At 37.2% G+C, this 24,748-nt stretch overlaps 1 protein-coding gene across 1 annotated transcript; it reads right to left on the bottom strand.

Moving 5' to 3' along the window:
• Window positions 1-5,848: 5,848 nt before the first annotated feature.
• On the bottom strand, window positions 5,849-10,274 carry trhrb (thyrotropin-releasing hormone receptor b). Its single transcript, XM_033975301.2, has 2 exons — window positions 9,324-10,274; window positions 5,849-7,665 (listed from the first exon to the last, which is right to left on the bottom strand). Exons 1-2 carry the CDS (start codon window positions 10,104-10,106, stop codon window positions 7,240-7,242), a joined length of 1,209 nt encoding a protein of 402 aa, XP_033831192.1. The 5' UTR covers window positions 10,107-10,274; the 3' UTR covers window positions 5,849-7,239.
• Between the last annotated feature and the right edge of the window lie 14,474 nt (window positions 10,275-24,748).

Below are 24,748 nucleotides of genomic sequence, written 5' to 3'. Positions count from 1 at the left end.
CACCAACTTTCAAAATTTAATCTAAATGTGCTAAAAGCTTTTAGTTAACTGTATTTTTTAACTTAAAGCTAAACTAAGTGTCATTTTCACCTTATTAAACATGCCCCTGTGATTGTTAAATGTGTGTTTTTGGGGTGTTTTTGTTGGGGTCTGTTCCCTGACAGTATGTTTTCAGAGGGAAACTGCAGGAGAGACTCTATCACTAAAAGTTACTTAGTTCTGCTTTAACTGTTGTAGAAAAGATTCAAAGGTCGAGACTGCTATCTAAATCATTTTCAATCTGGACTGAGAAGCAAGAATTTATACTGCTCTGAATTTCGATTAGCTCTGCCCTGATCTGGAATATAAAAAAATATTTCACTATGGCCTAACATCAATCTTGATACCTATCCATAAATATCTGCAGTAGGGAGCGTTGTGTTGAACTGTTGAAGAAGAAACTGAACCAGAATGACCCCACATACAAGCAGATAAAATTTGTTTTTTTACACAGGGTGATTAGGTGGTTTTTGATAGAAAGAAAAACTGCAAATATACTGTATAAGCAGCTTTTGAGGTCAAAGTAAGTCTACTGTGTGCTGTCTGCATTTAATAAGCATTTTACTGTCGAAAACAGGAAGTGCACATTGGCACGCTTGTTGTCGTTAGCTTTAAACTCATTGCAGTGAATAATTAGGATGTTCAGAATGCATAAGATAAGTGAGGGGCAACTTTGGACCACTGCAAACAGTTTAAAATGAGCTAGGTCTGTTTTTCACATTTAAAGACAGTAAAACTCAGATATAGCGCCTTTAAGCACTGTCAGCACAGTTCTTCTGTACCTTAAATGTAGGCAAGGACTTATGTGCAGAAGATCAGGATAAATCTATACTGATAATTTAGTCTGTCCACATGTTACAGATGTGATTCTTTTGTCATCTAACCCTCCCACTGAGCAGCTCATAATTACAGACTGATATATTAAAACATGCACAGATGCTGGGTGTACATGCTTCTTTGGGACATTCCATTGACTTACATTCATTTCCTGAAGACTGCTCTTAACCTTAACCACACTTACTACTTTCCCTAACACTTGACCTATTTTAATCCATAGCTAGGCCTGTCATGATAACAAATTTTGAAGTGTGATCTATTGCTAAAGTAAATAAAGATGATAAACGGTAATACTGAAACAAATTAATGCAACTGACGCAATAATCCTAAAGCAGGATTATACCCCCAAAAATATTTTAAACGTACAATATGATAGAAAAAAAATTAAAAAAAATTAAAAAAAATAATGTTAGAATGAATCACTTTTGTTGTTAGGTTGTATCTATAAGTTATTTATTCAAGCTCAAATTACATAGACAGAAAAATAACACAAATTTCCCCAATAGTGTAAAGAAAAAGTACTCATGATAAATACATAAATATAAATAGTGTTCCATCTATCATATATTGAACAATTATCATGACAGGCCTACCCAAATCTTAAACTGAAATCATACTGTTGATATAATAATAAAGGATGTACATCATGAAGACCTGATCTTTGTCCCTATAGGAAAAGCAGGTCCCCAGAACACAATAAATACCCACCCACACACACATCAGTGATTGCAGCTGTATCTCCATTGTGTCTGATGTCGTCCTCACAGCAGCTGTCAGTCAAAATTACAAGGCCTTTGTTATTCATGAGAGAGTTTGCAAAGTGAAGTTGTGCACTGATCAACCATGAGCAGAATTTAAAAGATGGTTTATTTAGCATTGGTTTAAGAGGCTTTATATAAGGCTTAACACGGAGGAACCACCCCATTGTAGCCCTTCTAACATAGACGGAGCTAACCATAAATATGAAATAGATAAATACTTAAAATTGTAGGTCAATTAAGTTATTAAGCTCTGATGTATGAGTATAATAGAAACAAAAGACCTAACCTCATGTTGCTGGCCAGGTTACAATAGCATAAGAAAGAATTACAGCCTTTGTCAGATAGAGCACAATATCAAATTTGACTGTTAGAATTATTCACAATTATTGAGAACATTTTTTGTTTCATTCATACTGTCACACATACTGTTTACCGTTCCCATTTATGAAATAACACTTTACTTTTGAACTGCAGATTGAACTGTATTCCATTGTGATCCGATTTGTCATGATTATTGATTAACTGGATATTGTTGACATCTTTGTGTGATGACAAGGCTGTCACTGAGACCGTGATGCTTTGGACAGTAGACCTGCGTTGTGTTGGACAGGTGTTGAGATAAACAGCAGACAGCTCCTCTGTTTAAACCAAGATGAGTCACTCTGTGTTTACTTCATAAATCTGCAGCAAAACAGCACTCATCTGCTCCTTATTGTGTCATTTACATCATTAAACAAAATATTTGTATCAGTTGCTAAATGATCTTCAGTACATATATTTTTAAAGTAGTTCTGTGCAGCTAAAGTCTGGAACAGTTTTCCTGAAGATGTGAAACCTTGACAATGTTTAAATCTAAGCTCAAAACATTTCTATTTAGCTGTGCATATGACTGAAAGGTTTTTATTCTGCACTCTTCTCTTTTAATGTTAATTTTATGATGATTATTTATGTTTTGATTTGTTTATATTGTGATTTTAATGTCTTTCTTATTCTGTAAAGGACTTTGATTTACATTGTGTATGAACTGCATATATAAATACATTTGTCTTACCTTTTTAAAGAGTCTTTATAGACAGTTATGGAAGGTTCCTTTATTCAGAAACACCTATGCACATAAAAATGTGTGATTTTGTCCATATGCGTTACACACTACACTGGTCCTGCTTAATAACACATACTGACTGATTGTTATTATGCTCTTGTGAATTCGAGAGCGAGATGAGATGCTCTTTAGGACTCCATTGAGAGATCGAGAAAATAACACAGTGTCATCGGACTTGGAACCATAATAGATTTTGAAGATACAGATTATATAAACAAATGTATATCATTATGTGTATTCTGATAATACATAAATAACATGTTGCAAACTGTTCAGTTGTTCTGCTAACATATTCTTGGTGTTAAATAGCGTACTCAACTCTAAATCAACTTGTGGCTACCAAGTTGTAGCCAGCTTAGTAGCCAAAAAAGTTGATTTAGTGTATAAATAGCATTAGCTCCTGTTCCTAGTCCAGTCTATGCTAATTTAAAGCTTGCAGTTCATTTGCAGCTTTGTGGTCAAAATGGTCAAAAACTTGTGTGCTGTCTCCGGTGGCCACTGCAATTTCAAGTATTACATGAAAAAAGCAGATGGGGGCCTGAATAGTTAATATGCAACTATCTATTGCCTTTTCATCAGAAGCGGTTTGATTGCCAGCGTCGCAGCATCATCTTGGTATTACGAAACCAAAACATTACAGTAATATTTGAACAGAAAAAAAATGATTCACCATGGACAGGATACAACGCACATAAAATATCCACTAGCAACAGTAAACCAAGACTAATCATTAAAAAACTGTAGGCCTATAGAATATAAAATTATTGATAATTGTCATCCCTTCTGTCACAACAGTGGTGCAAGAGCAGATGTGCAAATATGTGCCTAATGATTTTAAATGTACTGTCCCAGACCTTATGATGGTAAATGGGTGTGTTTTATGATGCTTAATGAGCCCTTTTCTCTGCATGAGTAAGTTCAAATGATCTGGCAACAACTGGAGAATGTTTAAGGGAATAAAAACAAAAACACCAGTAGAAAAGATTGTGAAAATGATTAGCTTTTTTCATTCAGATCAATTTTCTATTCACTCAGAAATCAATGATATTATAGTAAAATTATCTGGATATATTGTGTGGAAAACTACTAATACTTCTCTTGTGAGGCTAATACTAGAATTTTAATCCTACTAAACTATCAGTACATGGCTACAAAGTGATTATTTGTAAACCTGCACTATGCTGCTACTGCTACTACTGCTACTGATGCACTACTACTGAACCTTTCCTACAAGGCTGCAAAACAATTATAACTACTACTTATAGTCTAGCAAAAGTTGAGCAGAGCATCTGACCAGCATTTGACCTTTTTGGTGTCTTTTGCCATCAGATTGCCATAGTTTAAGCGGGGACAATAGGACAGTTATAACAATCATGATAATTGTCTGCTGTACAAAATAATTATAAGTTAAGAGTGTAAAAGTGAGTAGGTGGTTCTAATGCCTTTTCATGGCACTCTCTCATTTGTATTGTATTGTTGAGGTTTAATAATGAGCAATTATAAAAGTTAGCGGAGGATTTAGATGGTCACAGAGGTTAGAACAAAAGTCAAGACCACACCAACTGACTCCGAAAGACCACAAAGCTACTTTTACTTTATTTATTCATTTATTTTTCAAATGGTTGGGGTTTAATTAGTTGAATAAGACAAGAGATTTCTGCATGAATAACTTTATTTAAACCAGATTTGCACAAGCGTCACAAAAACAAAACAAGACCAAGGCAAAAGCAATGACAAAAAATGACTTTGCTGAATTACACTAAGCAAGAAAAATCTTCAAAGTGATTGTTGAATAAATAACAACATTTTAATTCACAAATTAAGATTAGATTTGCACATTGTTACATTATTTAAGGTTTCTTATCAGTGAATGTGCTTTCAAAGCCTGGTCAGTCAGACCCAATTGCTATTTAATGATTTATTTGTTTGTTTATTATTGACATCTGGTCAAGTCATGTCTGTTGGTAGGATCTAAGAGTATTAGGACTGTGAGGATTATGACTGGCCAGGCTAACCATAACCAATTGTAAACAGATGTATCAAAAGACATAAAAACATATCCTCTTCCACATAAAGGAGGGACAGAAATAGAAGCACATTACATATACTCAACATGAAGCAAAGAGACAGGGAGAAAGCAAGAGTAAAGTGGGAGAGAGAGGGGGAAAGGGTGGGGACAGGGAGAAAATGGGAAAGGGCAAGGGGAAGAGAGAAAGAAAGAGAGCTTGGAGCTATGATAGTGAAGGCTTCAGAGGCACTGACCCTGTCCCATATGTACAGACTATAAAACATACTGTACAAAACATTACACATACATTTATAGGCTGTAACTACTGCTTCATTTGTGTTTATGCAATTTGTAATCATCATATATTCACTGAAGAATTGTTTTTGTTTGTTTTTTATTAGTCAAGATTGTATAAATCTCTCCATGCAAGTGTAATTAATTTGCATTCATTAATTAGCCACTTATAATAAGGAGTTGCATTTTGTCCCCATAGGTCTGCCATAGTGCCTAGACCCACATGTTTATCACTGCAGTTGAGCATAGAAAAAAATAATTGCCAGTATAAGTAGATTGTTTTAAAGCAATAGTTACAACGTATGTATTTTTTGAGTCAATACAAAATGCATCCTCTATACATCCAAATTGCACTTTCTGTATTAGATTCCTGTACATTTCTCTCTGCAGTATCACTGTTTCTTATTTTGTAGTAGTAGTTTTCTGCTCCATTTGTGACAGAGACACAGACTCCATCTCACTTTGGAGGTCAAGTCCTTCAATAGAAATAGATTTTTTTTTTCCTTCAAAGGTCCATTTTAAAAGCAATAGGCCAGAGTTCAATTCTACAGACTCCAAAGTACATGTGCCTTCTCAAACGTTGTGTGTTAGAGTAGTAGCCTTCTAGAGCAGGTGGTAGAGGGGTTGATTTTAGGTTTTTTTTGTTTTATTATAAAACAAACAAACATTAATATTTCAATATTAATTTCCTGAACATAAAAAATACAGAATGTAATCATTGCAATCTAACACAAAAAATGGTGTTCCCCCAAAGTCTGACCTCAGATCAAAACCACATGCTTTTTTTTTTTTTTTTTTTTTTTTTTTACAGAGGATTGAATGTAGACCCCTTTATTAAAAAGATCCAAGGTTTAATCCCAGCTTCAACTTTGTTATTGTGTCCCTAGGCAAGGCAGTTCATCAATCTAGTCTAACTAACAAAAGGAGTGTTTAAGTTATTGGAAGTGTCTGCCGGTGGAGATTGTTTAGGGTACTATATTTTATTTGGAATTAAAAAACTCATTGTTTTCTAAACTACTGAAAGGTTTCAGTGACATTTGCTAATGCTATCTTTGACCATGTAATCTGAGAGTGACTTGTTTAATGCAGCACAGCACAAATCAGCTCACCTGTTGTAGTTGCAGCTAAGTCAGTTCTGTTTTGTCAGATTGTATGAAAACAAAACTCAGAATAAAGTCTAACTTGAGTTAGCTTTTCTGTCCCACCAGAATACAGAGCTTTTATGTCTTTTTGAGGTGGTGCCCCTAATGGCCGCTGTGACATTAGTCAACAGAGAATGAATCATCCAATGTACAGTAAATCTTAAATATTTATATATTTGTTTGCGTTTCTTAGAACTAGGTCTAATTTTCTACAAAGATTAAAGCCTTCACTGCATTTGTACAGTTGACAAAGCTGTGAGTACGTGGTCTCAACCCAAACTGTGGAATACAAGTTTCATCTTCTGTCCTTCTGTTGTATATTGTGGGTTTATGTTTGGTGCAAGTCAGTTCATCTTTTCAACAATGAGAGGTAGCCTAGTAAAAATGAAAACAATAAATCAAATGTGCGATAGATATCCAAATCCCTGTTTCAATGTTGGTTCTTTACAGCATTTGAAACACCCATTTATTTATTTTATTTTAATTTAATTTAATTTATTTTTTTAATCCCAACTTATTACCTGAATATCTGAATATATCATCATAACACCCACTCAACAGTACTCACACAGATCAACTGTCAACCTGTGTGATGCAATATAGTACTTTGTGGCTCAACAGGTAGAGCAATTACCCCTGAACTACATAGTCACTGGTTCAACTCATGTCTTGCCACTATACTGTATCCTTACCACTGTAATACCTGGTGTGCTATTTTCTCTGTTACTTCACAATATGGTTCACGTCAGGCTAAACAGGATAACCCAGCAATACAGCTCCAAAACATGTTATTATCTAGATGTCATAGCCACTTAAACACATAAATTTCCATTATTTGTAAAGGTTAAGCTATCAGACATAGCCAATCGTGCACTATCCAGCTAAACGCTATCTGTACTTGTTCAATATTGTCTAAGATCATTACGTTTAACTATGTTTGCCTTTCCACACTATTGTCAGTAATAGTGTTTACATGTGGTAGGTGTCTTAAATGTCAACAGTCACTCAAACTGTTTGATTTCTATTCAAAACATCTATTAAAACCAACACTGATTTTCAAGCGCTGTTGAAGTCAGCCCTACCGTAAATACAAGTGTCTGGATACAACATTTTCTGATCGGCTAGCAGTTCATCGTTAACTGTTAGCTCCTCTAATTCAGTTGTGTAGTGATCCGTGCTTTCTACCATTGAACTCTCCTTAACAGCGCTATATGTTAGAGCGACACTGTAGGCGGCTGGTTTGTCAGACCCTTTCCTACCGCAGCCGCAAATCTTTCGGAAGGCGGCGCGAAACTTTTGTGACATGGCGTTGTAGATGACCGGGTTGATGGCGCTGTTGAGATAAATGCAAACCCGACAGAAAAGTAGAAACCAGTTGTCCAAATAGGGCTTGTCTAAAAAGGAGTTGACCACTACTAGAGTGCGGTAGGGCATCCAGAGCATCGCGAACAGGATCACGACCACAGCTAGCATCTTGGTTACCTGGGGAAGGGATGAGGAAAACCATGTTAAAAATATGAATAGATAATTTAGTTTAGGAAACACCATAACACACTAAAATCTCATATTAATATTTCTAGATGGAGTAATATTGTATTCATTTTCATCTAGTACATTTTACTAAGAGTCTGGTAGTGAAGGGCGTATTGGTATTAAATATATAGTGGTATTAAATATATTTGCTGTCTCATTTCTTCAAATCAAATGTACACAACTAATACAACCCGCTCCTTTTATCCAGACTTGGGATGAGCGCAAATACTTTCATATATATTTGTTCATTTGGTCATGCATGTTAATGAACATAACACACTGTGGACACACCGGGTTGTAGCCATAGCCGTGGAATAATTCCCATCTGTCTCATTCACACACCATGAGTACACCACTGGCAAAATGCGTGAAAGGTCTTGCCTAAGGACACGACGACAGCATGCATTAGAGCCACTGCCACTCCACTACGGCACCTGGTATTCCCAAACGTCTCCCATCCCAACACAAACCAGGTGCAATTTCCCAGTTCAGATGAGATTGGGAATTGTAGTTTGTATGGACACATGTGAACCTATTTGTCTCTTTTCCAAAATTGTCATGTAATGAGGAGCAGTATACCTTAATCTCTCTCTCTTTTTTTAAAGCACAGCTATATGTCTTGATATTATTTTGTCCTGAAAGAACATGCCAAATCACAAACACTTCCTCATTCAGTTTTATATGTTTTCATGATGTGCGCTATGACAGTATATCTCATCATCATATCCCTACACTATCAGCTCATCCAGGCTCATTGTTCGTACAAAAGTGTCATTGTTGGGAGAACAATGTCTTTTGTCCAGGGCCCATATCAAAAACCTTGAGGCAAAAGTAACAAGAAGTTGCTCTTAACAACACAGCTGTAAACGAACGAAGAGAAGTGATGAGATTCAGAAATCAAAGGCAGACATGTCACTGTCAGAACTGAAAAGCCTCTGAGGGTAGTTTTTTTCTCCTGTCTCCAATGGTTACGGATGAAGTCTATAAGAGCAAAGCTGGTGCAAGCAAAGTCCTCCATGTGTAAATATACTAAATTGAACAGTATCTAGATTTTATTATGTATGGCCATTACCTGCATCAAGATCAAGACTTTATTTTCTGTGGTATCAACAATATGATATGATGTTTTTCATTTATATTTTCCATCCATGCACATCCACCTACTTGTGTGCTTGTCATTTTTAATCAGTGTGTTCACCCAAATTAGATGATCTTAGATGATTAGATGATCAAAAATAATTACTGTCCAATTTTAGTTGTGCAAAATAAAGCAATTTAAAAGCTGTTAAACCACTTTTGTTATTTTGATACAGGTGTAAAGCACTGATGAAATAGCCATAACAATAAACTATTCAAAACTAAATTATCTTGAACTGTGAAAAGTACTCAAAATGGCACTTATAAACAGGAAACTGAACAGGAAACATTATATTTACTGCTAACGAAATGTCGCCAGTGGTCGGTATGGCACCAGATATTATTTTTACTGTTACTACTGTACTTATTCCATGCGTAAAAGTCCTCTCTATAACTCCAGACGCACTTTACCGCAGTGGACCACTTGGCACAACCCGCAGTGCGCTGCGCTCTGGCCCGGTGCCACCCACCTGTCTGCGGGAGGTCGCGGTGGAGCTGGAGTGGCGCGAGTTCTTGCAGCTCGTGTTGTTGTTGGCAGCGTGGTTGTTGGCTTGTCCGTTCTTCTTCTTCTTGTCCTTTGAGTTCGACGGTAACGGATTCAAGAACAGGATCCTGGCAATGAGTCCGTACAGCACCGCGGACAGTAGTAAAGGCAACACGAAGAAGACGCCGAAGTCGAAGAAGTAAATTGGCAAATAATACTTCCTGGAAACTCTGTAGCCGCAAGTTTTAATGATGGCATTGTCGTAAACCAGCTCCTGTATGTCTGACAGGTAGAACCACATTACGCAGTAGAGGGATGTGAAAACCCAGACGGCCACAATAATCTTTTTAGCTCTAGAAAGAGTGCAGAGAAATTGGGCTTTGATCGGGTGGCAGATGGCGATGTATCTCTCTATTGTGAACGCAGTGATGGAGCAGGAGGACGCGTTGATGCCGAGGTACTGAAAGTATGTGATGCACAGGCAGCCGTAGTGTCCGAACACCCACGAAGCGAAGATGCTGTCGGGTATCGCGGGTAAACCTGCCGCTATAAGAACCATCAGATCCGCCACGGCCAAACTAACCAAGTAACAGTTCGTGGGGGTCCGCATGTGCTTCGTGGTCAACACAACCAGGATCACCATCACGTTTCCGACCATCCCCAAAGCGCAGATGAGGAAGAGTAAAAAAGTACTGACCACTTTGTATTGGATGCTGGTGTCAGTCCATTCGCCCAAAGTCTGGTTCGCTACTGTGGTCGAGTTTTCCATCTTTACGCACGGCAATATCACAACTAAATCAAAACTATTAAAACGTTATGGATAACTGTACATTCATTTTGTCCACTGAAGAAACCTGACACTCTTCTGAAGCGACGATATGCCTGTTGCGTCGGAGCGCAGTCAGAGTGGCCGATGGACAGATGGCGCTTTGGTTATGAGTCCCGCTTTTGGCACCGAGCGCTCATTACGCATGCGAACGGATAAGCCCATCCTGACATTTCCGACCACAGACCACCGTCAGACCACCCTTCTCCGTCACCAAATATGTCCGTGATGCTCCTTCCTTTCATAAGTCTGGGATGAGAGTGAAGTCTTTCGTGAATTGGTACCGTTCTCATACACAACTGATTTCCGATGATGCTGTGCCCTTGGATGATGCGTAATACTCATATGACGCATATTGTAATAAATATTTCCTGTTTTTATAAAGTGATGGCCATGAAGTTTCATTAAGACTTTGCCTATCCATAGAAATAACGAAAAATAAGGCTGTTGCCATAGTGATCAACCATTTAAACATAATATTATATCTTTTAAATGGGAAAAAGTCCTCGAATTATATAACAAAAAGTTGAAAGTGCAGCCCATGACTATTATAAATTCGGCATCCTTCCAAATTGTGTCCAAATCCATATTGTAAGAGTACTTCAGCATACACTCATTTTGGCTTATTTGATTTTTATATGATATTATCTCATGGCTTGAACAAAAAAATCAGGGGGCAAGGCAGTTATATAAATATTTAGAATGAATTAATAACTGCTATTTTTACATGTAAGCAATTTCTCAATATTTCTGTTGTCAAGATCATTAAGTCCCAAATATCACAATAATTAATATAACATTATTTTATATAAAAGCAAACTCTTCCTGTAAGATCCACATACACTTCCTACATTAATTGTATTTGGTCTTGTAGATGTTGAGAAATAACAGTAATTTCCTCCACATTACAAATCCCTCATTATACAGAGCAGAGATAAATTCATTAACAATGTAAATGAAATACATTCACTTCTGGATTTCCACCCACATGTTTCCTACATAACAGTAATTTCCTTCTTAATTCTTTGTTAAACAGTGAGAGTAGTTGGGCCATAAATTGTATATGGTTGTCTCAAGTGTCCTTAATGATAAATGAATGGAGCTCTTACATGAGTGCAGTGCATATTCGGTCTATAATTCACACTGAGGACATCATCACCAGTATAGCTGACGTAAATGGTACAACGACTGCTCATGTCGAGGGTTTGATGAGATAAAACTATTCAGCTCCACCACAAAACACCGGATATTTGGAACAGTGAAACTAACAAACTATATTAATGTTTTCCCAGTCTGTTAAAATCGACCTTTGGTGTTATCAGTGTAGTGTTTAATTAACAGAAAGAAATATTGTTGTATTGATTTATTGACAACCACAATGCTTTTTCTATCTAAACGTTATTGATGTTTACATTTTGGGGTTGAGCAGCAAATGATCCACTCCAAAAGCAATGTGCAATGAGCTCCTTGCTTTGGGTTGCTAGACTGAAATTAGTTTGCATAAGAGCGCTTCAAGATGTGTCCACAGTAAATGACAGTTAATGGCATTTCAGGATCAGATTGTATTATTAAGTGTTTTATAGTTTACCTATATTCTTAAAGGTGCACTATGTAGCTTTTCTGGTAGAAGATCTGAAACCTAACCGTCTCCTTAAAATGTCATTGTTTTGGTCCACAGTATGGCAATAAATTTCTCTGTCTCCACAGAAAAAAACAAGTTATGCCAGATCTGTGGGAAGGTGACCCCGGTCATAGTAAGGATGCAAGTTTTTTCTGTGTATTTTGAGTAGTAATTTAACCATTGCAAGACAGAGTGGAATACCTAGAATATTCCAGGCAAAGCAATAACATCACCATGGAGACAAGCACATGGCAGAGCCTCGCCAAAAAGTTACATAGTGCCCCCTTTTCTAGGTAGTAATGTATTGCTTATCAACCTCCATCACTTCAAAGGCCATTAGAAGTAAAGCCACTTCATCTTGATAGCATTGTTTAGCTATACATTGTCCATATTCTGATGTCTTCACTCCAGAGACAGAAACATGAGAAAAGCAGTTTGTTTCTGTGTGGAGGTGGGAATGCTCCTCCCCACCAACTGTGCTCCACCAGAGGAACAGCAGACAGAGCCAAACCAGCACTATTTCAGTCATTGTGTTTTCTGTGTTGATGAAGGCTCTATAACAGGTGGAGCTGGAGATTACATAACTATCACCATTCATACAGCCCTGATCTCGTCTCAGGACAAACCTGTGTGAAGTTTGTGAAGAGTTTCTTTGTGGAATGGTTTTGGGCCAATGATTACAAGTGCTTTCTCTTACAGTTCCACTTAATCTGGTGTAAATTAAAGATATGCTCTGGCATAAGCATCCCAATTATGCATTCATCACATTAGATAATAGTGCTTTTAATAACCAAGAGCTGCATAAAGCCCAGTGCCCTGTGGCACCTGGTATTTCAAATGTTCTCTCAACCAGGCTTAATCCTACTTAGTTTCTGAGATGAGATTGACAGTATAGCCACACAGTACAGTATTACACATACATAACAATAAAAATAATTATAATAATGCCTTACTTTTATATAATGCTCTTTACATGCTTGACAAAGCCTCTCAAAGTGCTACACTTTAGTCTTTATTCATTCACTCCATACTCAGTGGGTTAGCCACAGCTGCCCTGGGGTAGACAGATAGCAGCAATGCTGCTACTCTGCGTCATTGTCTCCCCCAACCACCATCAATCACTCACAACCCATAAGATGGGTGAAATCTCTTGCCTAAGGACACAACAGCAGCCCCTGGTCTGATTGGGAATCAATTCTCCAACCTTCAAGTTGGTGGTTTCATTATTGAAAGGCTAAGAAAAATCTATAGAAATATGTTATGTGTGAATGCCAGCATGCTCCCCCATAACGTCTGTGGAGTCTCTGGCAAAGAAACTGTTTTCCATACACAAATGATGGCATTTTAAAATTGTGATTAGTTTTCAGGCACGCTCAACCATATGGACATGATTGAGATAACCAAGATTATAAAAGCAGCTATAAAATCAGATTGCTTTGTGCTAATCCATTTAATTTAATTATTTGTGTGGATAATTGCAAAGTAGCCAAATATTCAGTAATTAAATCAAATCGACCATCACATTAAATTGCCTTTTTCCTTCTCATCTGAAATTGTCCGTACAAGTATAATTTGAAGTACTTTAGTGCCACCTTCTGGACAAGTGCAACTATTACAACTTTGACCATAAACTCTACTGTAAGCTTTTTTCTCGGTTTTAATTAGTTTTGTCCTATTCCCTGTGGCTTCTGTAATTGGCTGCTGCAGTGGAGTAGAGGCTGTCAATTTATGAGGACAGCAATTATAATGTGTCTGAATAAAAACACCAGAGCGACTCTTATCAGTAATTAGACTATGTTTAGTTCAGTTTGGCAAATTTTATTGCATTGCAGAATAAAAAAGCCGTTGATGGATTGTCCATGGGACTTTAAACCAGGACAAGGGGGGCTTTTTACTCTCACAAACCTGGAATACTGTCCTGAAGAAGTCACACTGGAGATGGCGCTGTCGTCCTGCCTCCACAGTTAGGAAGACATCACAGCATCATGTGACCACTCTGAGGAAGACCACAAGTGAGCAGATGAAACTGTCATGTATGAATACAAACTAAGTAACTTTTTTGTTACACTCCAGTAAAATTTTCAGATACATGGAAAACAAATACATAGTACATCTATGAACATAATCATAATGCGCAAATATGTATAATTAATTATCTTTTAAAGCATAATTAATGGGTTTGAACTTAAGGTTTTAAAGGCTAATGAAGGTGTAGTTATTGAAAGTGGCACCCATCTATGTGTAGACTATATGAGATCCACGGCACTGGCAGGAGTGGGCACTGAATACGCAGTGGGATGTTGTCCCAAAATGTATATTATCTTTCCTTGTGGTGGACATTAAAATCATAGTTTCACACACAGAATATGTTTGAGTGACAGCAGTAAGGCACTTTATTGCTGGATGTTAATGCTGCAGTTTTGATTAAAGCAGAGACTTGGACACTTTTGTCATCTCTTTTTGCCAACTTCTACCATCCTGTATTTAAACCCAACCAGCCCCCTAGAATATACTAATTTATTGTATTTTTGTTACTGTTGGAATCAGAGGTTCAGCATAGCATTTTTCTTTCATGAAAAAAACAAAGGTATTAGTATATGATGATTTGCTTCTATGAATGTTTGGGGGAAAAATAGGCAAAAAGAACACTCCACATATACTTTTCAACATATAACCTGAAATAAAGACTTTAAATGTAAAAGCCACACAAAGCATTCAAGGGAACATTTGTGAAAGTGAAATTATGATCTAAGAAAATTGTAGCAAGGTTTTGCTCCCTTGACCTCAGAAAACTGTGATGTATAAATGGGAGGTGAAATGTTTATTTACCCAGTCTCAGACCAAACAGGAGGTCTTAGGGTTGTCTGCACACTAATGGCTTTCTATTGTGTTTCTGGGTTTTTGGTCAATTGAACTGCCAACCTTCAGATCAGTATTAACCTTTCTTTTTAAACTGAATCTCTTCCAACAAACCTGGATGTACAGTACAGATGTATAGTAGTATATAGAGAGGGGAAATGTAAGAAGGAAAAGTATAGGCTTACATGATTTCTAATTTATTAATGCAATGATTTAGAAAATGCAGTATAAAAAAGTATAAAAAATGGCTATAAAATTTGATTTAAAAAATAAAATAAATAATATCATAAAATAAATATATCATAATATAAATATAAAACTTTGAATTGTCATATCGTCTAAAAAAGTAATTTGAATAAAATCATTGCCTAAAACTATATAAAAGTAGGAGCTTCTGTCTCCACTTGTTTACAAGAGCCAATTGTGACGCAGAAGTTGCTCAAATGAGGGCCTGTCATCAGGGTCTTCGGCCAGGCAGGATTTAAGGAAATGCCGACATTCTGGAACACAAAAAAGGGAAATATTAGGAAATAAATATAAACCCAGTTTTTCATCTCAAAACATTCAACACATGACATGTTTATGTTGTAATATGTAAATGTAATATCTTACTCTCTGACAGGCGCCAGCTGAAGCCCTTATTCCTCCACAGGTAGGAGAGTGTATTAAAGGAGTTTTGATGGAGGAGGCTGTAGAGGAGCGCGCCCAGATGAAACACTGTGGTGGGCTCAGCGCTGTATCCTTTAGAGGAATGCCACTCAGGAGGAGCTTTACCGATTGTTCCTGAAATCACACAACATCAGTTATGGCACTTACTGTACTTTTTACACTTTATTACTCATTACTGTTTAAAATAGTACTTAAAAGGAGATGAAATACCTGAATAGTAATTATAGGGGCCTTCTTTGACCAGACATCCACAGCCAAAGTCAATGACCCGGACTTTAGGGTAGCTGTGGTCCGTCTCCACTAGGATGTTCTTTAGTTTAAGGTCGCGGTGGAACACACCGCTGTTGTGCATCTGGCTGGAGGCTTCCACCATCTGCCTCAGAATGACTTTTGCTTCCGCTTCCTCCAGCACTCCTCCGTTGAACTCTTTGTAGTCATACAGGTCCATTGAGGGAACAGGCCGTTCCATCACCAGGATGACCTCCTCTGGAAGCTCGTAGCAATCCAGCAAAGAGATCGTGGCAGGGCAGTTCCCCTGGGACACTTTGACCATCAAAGCCACCTCATTGATCAGGTTATATTCCACGCCATCCTGAACCTGAACACAAAAGGATTTTACTCATTATGCTCACTTTAATCTTTTTGTTTAAAGGTGTATAATGTGACTTACCACTTTTTTATAGGACACTTTCTCCCGTGGAATGTGCTTGATTGCTACCTGTAACAGATGTACAAATGTTAGTTCTTAATATTTTGGGATATTTTGGTGTAATTTTCAAAGTTATAATAGTCATAACTTACATTGTAGGTGTCATCCAGCCGTACGGCAGCAAACACAGAGCCAAAGCCTCCACTGCCCAGAATGTCCAGCTCACGGTATTTGGACTCAAAGTCAGCTCTGCTGGTGCTGACCTGGAAGGTCACGTCAAGTTCACCCTTAGTAGAACTGCAGCTCTCATGCGAATTCTCAAGTTTGGATTTTTTGAGGTCCACCTCAGGCTCACACTGGGCCTTCCTTTTTCTCTGGATGTTCGTCTGTTCCTCCACAGGGACACAGGTGTCAGTGCCTAACACAACAATATGATCATTAGTGAAAACTGGTTCAGGGTATCACATAGAACATTTCCGTATTGCTGTCCAAACAGTACTGCTAATTAAAGTTTCAAAAGTCTTTCTTTCTGTCTTGCTCAAACCACTGTCTACATAAACTGACATTGACACTCAGAAAACCTGTATTATTGTGGTTTTGTAATTGAATCTTTGCATTTTAAGTCTGAAGTCTGGCTCTCTGCTCCTTAAGTCCTGACATACCTGGTCGTTTTGCGCTGTTCTCCTGCTGAGGGCTCACGGTCTTCAGTTCACTCACGGTCTTCAGTTCATCCTTAGAAGAACTTGTGCAGCTCTCAGGAGAACTCTCAATTTTGGGCTTTTTGACGTCCACGTCAGGCTCACACTGGGCCTTCCTTTTTCTCTGGACGTTCGTCTGTTCCTCCACAGGGACACAGGTGTCAGTGCCTAACACAACAATATGATCATTAGTGAAAACTGGCTCAGGGTATCACATAGAACATTTCCACTTTGCTGTCCAAACAATACTAATAACTAAAGTTTTAAATGTCTTTCTTTCTGTCTCGCTCAAACCAGTGTCTACATAAACTGACATTGACACTCAGAAAACCTGTATTATTGTGGTTTTGTACTTGAATATTTGCATTTTAAGTCTGAAGTCTGGCTCTCTGCTCCTTAAGTCCTGACATACCTGATCTTTTTGCTCTGTTCTCCTGCTGAGGGCTCACGTTATACAGTTCATCCTTAGGAGAACTTGTGCAGCTCTCAGGAGAACTCTCAATTTTGGGCTTTTTGAGCTCCAAGTCCGGCTCACACTGGGCCTTCCTTTTTCTCTGGAGGTTCGTCTCTTCCTCCACAGGGACACTTTTCTCCTGCTCAGAGGTGCAGCGCCTCTTTTTAGCTTGTAGTGGCCTCATTGTCTGTATTTTGGTTTAGTTTTGCTTAAGTACTTTCTCTGTCTGTTTGCTCTGCCTGTAAAGTGCGTCTGCTCTCAGCGGAGGTTTGGTATCAAATGGTTCAGAACCAGGCTTTGTGACACTAGGTAAACTCCATAGCGACATGATGACATCACTGTGTGACATCACATTACAACCACATATTCTAGAATTAGAGGATTGGTTCTAGAATTGTTTTTTGTTTTCATTTAAACTTTTATTTACATTTGAATAAATTATTAAAGTATGTTTTCATAAACAATAATCTGTTTTGCATTTCTGAAATGTTTTGTCATTTTTATACCATCCTTTCTGTCCCATAGTGTTTATATTGTGTTTGGATTTAGTCATAATGTATTTTTACTCTGCATACCTATTATTACTTTTCAAGAATAATAATACTTTACTATTAATTTACTTTACCTCAATATCACAACAGAAGCAGGGCTGCAATAAAAAAAAAATGATATCAGATGTCCCATCTTGGTTCTTGCTCTTTTTTACAGGATCTCAGTTCGAACTTCCATCCAGGAATTTTGATATCCGGTTCAAAGAGTGCAAGTCCAAAGGTCTGTGTATGAAACCTAAAAGTTATATGTGTCAGTATGTTACAAAAATGCCACAATATTTTGATCTTATTTCTTCTCATCTCCAGTCATCTTTGGCCTCACCTCTTCTCTGTTTGATAATAAAGATGACACTTGTCTGTACTATAGTAGTGATGTTTAGCAGTTGAGTTAAGTTCCACACAGGTGGAACAGAGCTCAGCCCCATCACTCATGCATCCTGACAGGACAGATGGGAGAAAGGGGGGTCTGAGTGGGGAGGCAGGGTCCTGGAGAAGACCAAAAAGTGTTATTGCTGAGCAGATATGATTTCTGACTTCGAGGTAAGCACCAGAGGTCAGACCACTTCACATCAGTCAAAAGGAAACATTTTATATTTTTCTGAGATCAATTTTTTTTTCCTAAAAGAAAATTAGGCTAAAGACTTGCGTTGCATTTAGGACATCTTTTGTCAAAAGATTAAAACAATAGATTAGAATAAAAGAGAGATTTGCTAAAAGAAACGGGAACCAATTACTGATAGGAGGTACATGAAAATGTACAGTGGCACAGCTGGTAAAGCTCGCCCTTCAACCAGAGGGTAAAAATTTCATCCTCATCTCGTTTTTGTTGTTGTTGTGTCTTGGTGCATTTAACCCTTATCATCCACTCCAGTCACAGTTTAAAGAGGCTGGTTATATAAGGAAGGAAATCTTCTGTAATCTGCTAATCACTGTTTTTATTCTGGCAACCCCTGGGGAAAAAAGGACTGCTAATCCTGAACAAACTAAAAAAAAAAAAAACTTTTCAGTTCCATCATATTCTGTATAAAATCAAATTAAATATTGTCTGTAGTCATCTCAAGGAGCTTAATTAATTTTATGTTAGACTTTAGCATCTTTTTAAGACTAGTTAAGACAGTATATTATACCAAGACACACCTTTTAGCCATTATTTCATGTGTTCTAACATGCCTTGCTCTAAAAACACTTATCACATTTTGGTGTGGCTTATACTTTTTTTAATTTGGTGTACAACAATAACTATTACTTGCCTCATATTTAACTCAACCTCTATTACATATTTTCAACACACATAGTTACATAACTCAATTCAAATGGCAGTTATACAAGACTTTTGGAAAATGGCATGTTTTTCCTTAACATAAAGGCACGGCAACAAAAAAATGTAAATCATTTCCTGCCTTGTCTTGCAAATTTTTCAAAAAAAATTGTTGCAAATCAAGCTACAAATTCTTATCAATCAGGTTTCAGAAAAGGGCACAGTACTGTCACTATTCTGCCTCCACTAGTGTTTATGAACTAGTTCCACAGATGGCAAACAACTTCTCTAATAACGCCCAGGAAGCCTGTTGCTGTATTAGACATTTAATGGAGTGGATTTTTGTAAAAAGACAGATATCTACACGGGGTCAAACAGCAATCCAGAGGGCTCAAACACAGTGAAGAATAATCAAACCCCATTCATAAACATTTGTTCATCCATGATCTCTAAGAACTGTTCATCTTCTATTGACATGGCAGGTTTATGAATGAGAGGCCCCCTGTAGATGGTTTAACGTAGCTCTAAAGATGCACTAGAGACCTTTTCTGGTGAGAGGCACGCCATCCGCTTGTCTTGTTTTTGCTCTGCCTTGAATTTTCCACAGTATGGCATTAAGTTTATCTGTGTAGCATTTATATTACACATGTTTAATTATTCAAAAATACTGAAGAAATGATTCTTTCTTAATGCGAGCAGCCTCTACACAGATGTGACTAATACAATTTTATTGTCATAAGAAGATGGCGTAAACCTATTTGACAAGTATAGTCTAAATTCATTTAATCTAACTGTCTTACCATGATTAAATAAATGTTACTTGTCATGTTACTTTTGAATGTGCAACTCTTGTGGTGGTTTAAACAATACCATCCCACGTAGCCTCCCATATTACTGCTAGTACTATAATTACCAGCACTCTGTTCTCAAGTGTAATTTTCAAGATTTGTACACTATGGGGAAAAAGGTTATGAAATCAAACTGTGAAATTGTTTTAAAATGAATAACTGTTCTTAAAGACAAAATGCAATGTTGTTCAGCCATGAAATGAAATTATCTTATCCACAATTGTTGTAGTTTATTGTAATTTCCCAATGCTAGCTTAAATAGCTTAGCACATTTCTTGAGTAAATTGGCTGTCTCACACTTATCTCCCCCAAGGTCAAAGGTCATGATAGATCTCCCCTATAATGACTTACAGAGCAGCTCTAACTCTATTGGGATTATAACATAGGCCACAATTACTCTGCCTTAGACATCAACAATGCAATGTCTATCAAAAACACCCCCAAATGTGCTGTAAGACCACTCACTAAACAATAAATATGAGGAAAGATATGGATATTTATGACTGAGATTTTTTTTTTTTTTAGATGTGACCCTTACACTTCGCCGTAGGTATTGACTCTTTGGGTGATATTTTCCTCAGTGCATTGCTATAAAGCTGTATGTTGCGTACGAACCGTAAAATAGTCAATTTCTATGAGTTATGTCGCCATTTCCCGTTGTGTCCCGTAACCGAGCGCGTCCAACAAAGAGTAAATCAATTTTAAGCAATCTATAGGCTATAGACTAAAATATAGGGCTGTCTTGATTGTGGTCAGGAAAATCTTGCGAGATAAGCTATAAATAACTCAAAGTGACTAGTGCTTAAAGCGTTAAATGAACCAAGTGCAGATTGATTTAAAGAAATGTTGCAAGTAATTTCAAAAGCTATCAGTCGTGTCAATATAAAGGAACACAATAGGACCAAAGCAGTGCAAACGTCAAGGCTGTGGTTAAGAATTGTTTATAGTATTTGTAGGAGATTATCAAATATAGAGTGAAATATGACAGACTAATCCCTATACTGAAGATAAGCAGACTTTACCGTACAATAATCAAATCATGCACAGATATTTTGTCATTTTTAAGTGTAATACAATAGCTCAACTTCCTTTACTTTACTACATGATTTTTGTCATGTACCACTCTTCTGGCGCTGTAAGCCTAGTTGCCCCGAGGCAGACTTGTGGAAACCAGTCTGTGCCAATTGCCCCTCAGACTGGCACAACATTGGAGGAGTGTGTGCTCACGGACACAAAACCACTAATCATGCCACCAATTCAGAGAGGTGAGTAGTGAACAGTTTACTGAGTTACAATTATAAGGAGTTTTAGTTTCTAAGCCTGAATCATTCTTAAACCATTATAAATCAAGTCTTTCTTCCTGCTTTATTAAGGGTGTTTAGTTATGCATGTAATAAACTGTTATATTTAGTTTATATTGCTTTGGTGAAACAACTGTTAAAAATAAACTATTGTGGTATATATTCTTACTTCAAACTGCAGGTTGTGTCCATATCCTCTGCGAGGCGCTGTTGAGTGATTACCTCAGAACCAAGACACTGAAATTTGACCTACCAAAACTACAGAGCTACAAAATATTACAACTATTTATAATATTACCACTATTTATAACAAAATGTATATACTATATTTATAAAGTGCATCTAAAATGAGTGACCAGAACTTTTCCATTTGCTCTAATGGAGTTGAGGAAAGCCCATATTAATTTGGCCCAGAGCCGTGTTTCCCATGCAGTGCTCTGACTCCAGGCTCTTACTGTAAATGATGGGGCAGAAGGAAAGTTTGGCCTGGATTCTGAACTAAAGTGCTTTTCTCAACAAATTTAACATCAGCAAACATCACTAAAACTGCATGAGTCTCCAAAACTGTATGAGAATTATCTTGAATGAATGTGGTTATGCGATGATTTTGTCCTTTATAAATAAGTCAAACGTTGATGAAGATTCAGGATTATACGATAGTTGTATTAGATATTCATGGGTTTCAAACAAATAATTCCTTTCTGATTTGAAGGACTTTGTGAGGAACCATAGAGGACCATCCCCATTAAAATGTATAATATTTAGATTTGAATTGCTTAATTACTATGACCACAGAGACCCATGAATTGCAGACAGTTACTGAGTTGCTCACTAACAGATTATGATCAAATTTATACTATACAATCAAAATTTGGCAAAACTAAAAATATAATGTTTTTTGTTTGTTTTTTAAAGGTGCCTTTTGTATATATTTATGCCATTTCTTATAATCCCTGACAACAGTGTGGCTGTTTTTCAATTACACTGTCTCTCCCTCTCTTTCTATAATCTAATCGTCTTGAGTCCCAGCGTGACCTGAGTCCAAACTTCTCGTAGTTCTTCTCCCTGGGCTCTGTGCCACCTCTGCAGCATCCTCCCAGCAGCAGGAGCATCTGTCAGTGTGAAATGTTAGATCTAGCCTAAAAGTGTAGTAAATAAATCCTGCTAGACTCATCTTTGGAGGAAATGACACATCACTTCAAGTATTTGAGGTACTCTCTGCAATGTTTAGTATATCCATTTTCTAGTTTCAGAATGATAAAAAATGATGTCAGTTGTCATAGTTATTAACAATTTAAAGATACATACTGAGTTTTTAACCATGTCCCCTTGAATTTTTGCTTCATTTGTGTTTGTTTTGTTAATCCAAAGTTGTTTTTTTCTGAGCACTCAAAAATACTTTGCATTTTGGCCATTTAGTTGTAAAAAGTCAAAATCTTGCATATACCAGGAGCCTGTAACCCACATAGACTGAGTGAAGTGTAGCTCTGCGGATGGTCCTCATTACTCCACTGTGGATCTCTTAAGTCCTATACAGACAGCTCTAATGCTCCTATTTGCATTTATGGCTTTGGACCAAACACAGGAAGCTAAAAACACAATTACACAACTATTAGACTACTGCATTAAGGAGGTTTATTCCTTATTAGAGTAAGCATATAAAATGGGAGCATTTGCATTCTGGCTAAAGGACGGCATTTTAAAGATGCACTATGTAACATTTTCTGTGAGTGGAAATGTCATTGCTTTGCCTGGTACAGTTGAAACTAGAAGTTTACATATACTATATAAAAAGACACATATACTTTTTTTTCCCTCACTGTCTGACATGAAATCAGACCTTTCCTGTTTAAGGTAAATTAGGATTACCAAAATTATTTCTATTTACGAAATGCCAGAATAATGAAGAATTTTTATTTTATTTATTTTTTTCATTACTTTCTTCAAAGTTAGAAGTTTACACACATTTCATTAGTATTTGGTACCATTGCCTTTTAAGTGTATGACTTGGGTCAAATATTTTGAATATCCTTTCACAAGCTTCTTACAATAGTTAGCACAAATTTTGTCCCTTTCCTACTGACAAAACTGGCATAACTGAATCAAGTTTGCAGGCCGCTTTACTTGCAAATGCCTTTTAAGGTCTGCTCATAAATTTTCAATAGGATTGAGATGTGACAGCCACTCCAAAACATTGACTTTGTTATCCTTAAACCACTTTGTAACCGGCTTGGCAGTATGCTTTGCATCATTGTCCATATGGACAAAGCTTTAACTTCCTGGCTGATGTCTTCAGATGCTTCAGTATTTTCACATAATGTTCTTTCCTCATGATGCATCTAATTTGTGATGTGCACCAGTCCCTCTTGCAGCAAAACAACCCCACAGCATGATGCTGCCACCCCCATATTTCACAGTTTGGATGGTGTTCTCAGGCTTGCAAGTTTCCCCCTTTTTTATCCAAACATAACAATGCTCATTGTGGCCAAACAGTTACATTTTTCATTTCATCAGACCACAGGACATGTCTCCAGAAATTAGGTCTTTGTCCCTGTGTGCATTTGTAAACTGTAATCTGGCTTTTTTAATGTTTCTTTTGGAGTAATGGCTTCTTCCTGGCAGAGTGACCTTTCAGCCCATGTCGTTACAGTCCTCGTTTCACTGTGGATAATGACACACTCTTACCAGCTTCAGCCAGTTTCAGCATCTTCACAAGGTCTTTTGCTTTTGTTCTTGTGTTGATATGCACATTTCGGACCAAACCACATTCATCTCTGGGACACAGAACCTGTCTCCTTCCTGAGCGGTGTGATGGCTGACCATTCCCATAGTGTTTATACTTGTGTAAAATTGTTTGAACAGATGAACGTGGCACCTTCAGGCATCTGGAAATTGCACCCAAGGATGAACCAGACTTGTGCAAGTCTGCACTTCCCTTCCTGATATCTTGGCTGATTTCTTTTGACTTTCCTATTATGTTACACAAAGAAATAGTGTGTTTCAGATGTGCCTTCAGATACCTCCACTGGTGTGTCTCAAATTAACTCAAATGTTGTCAATAAACCTCAGTCAGAAGCTTCCAACTTAACAAACATGACATCATCATCTGGGCTTTCCCAAATTGTTTAGGCATAGTAATTGTACTGTATTTAAACTCCTGAAGAAAGTAATGAAAAACTGTCTAAAAAATATTTCTCTCATTATTCTGGCATTTAGCAAATAGAAATAATTCACTATACTAACTGACCAAAATCAGGAAAGGCTTAGTCTGATTTCATGTCACAGTGACAAAAAAGTGTATGTGTCTTTTTATAGACTTCTGACTTCTGGTTTCAGCTGTATGTTCCACTGTATGGCATTCAACATACTTATCTTGCATTTATTCAATTCCAGGTGTTGCTAAAAACAATTATTTTTACATAGCTTTGACTGAACCTCAATCATAATCAATAAATGTCTAAAAACAATGGTGAAAATATTATGGATCCAGCTCCCTTTTGGCTCATAACAACCCAAGTCTGTTGTTTGTCTGTTGAAAGTTTAAAGGAAACTTTTCACTTTTAGCAGCTAACACTTGGTCCCTATAGCAACAGCTGACACTGCCTGTTGCCTAGGCAACATGGTAAAGGTTTTAGTGTTTAGAAAAATAAACTTTTGCCCTATGGCTATAAATATAA

This window comes from Periophthalmus magnuspinnatus, chromosome 11 (genome assembly GCF_009829125.3).
Source record: "Periophthalmus magnuspinnatus isolate fPerMag1 chromosome 11, fPerMag1.2.pri, whole genome shotgun sequence".
NCBI classification, from domain to species: domain Eukaryota; kingdom Metazoa; phylum Chordata; class Actinopteri; order Gobiiformes; family Gobiidae; genus Periophthalmus; species Periophthalmus magnuspinnatus.
Note: the sequence above shows the minus strand (reverse complement) of the source record. Positions and strands in the feature narration are given on the sequence as shown.

Excerpts from the sequence above, each read along its gene's own strand:
- trhrb (XM_033975301.2), bottom strand. The coding sequence starts at position 10,106 with ATGGAAAACTCGACCACAGTAGCGAACCAGACTTTGGGCGAATGGACT. Across the intron at positions 7,666-9,323 it reads CCGCGACCTCCCGCAGACAG|GTAACCAAGATGCTAGCTGT; the intron begins GTGGGTGGCACC and ends TCCCTTCCCCAG.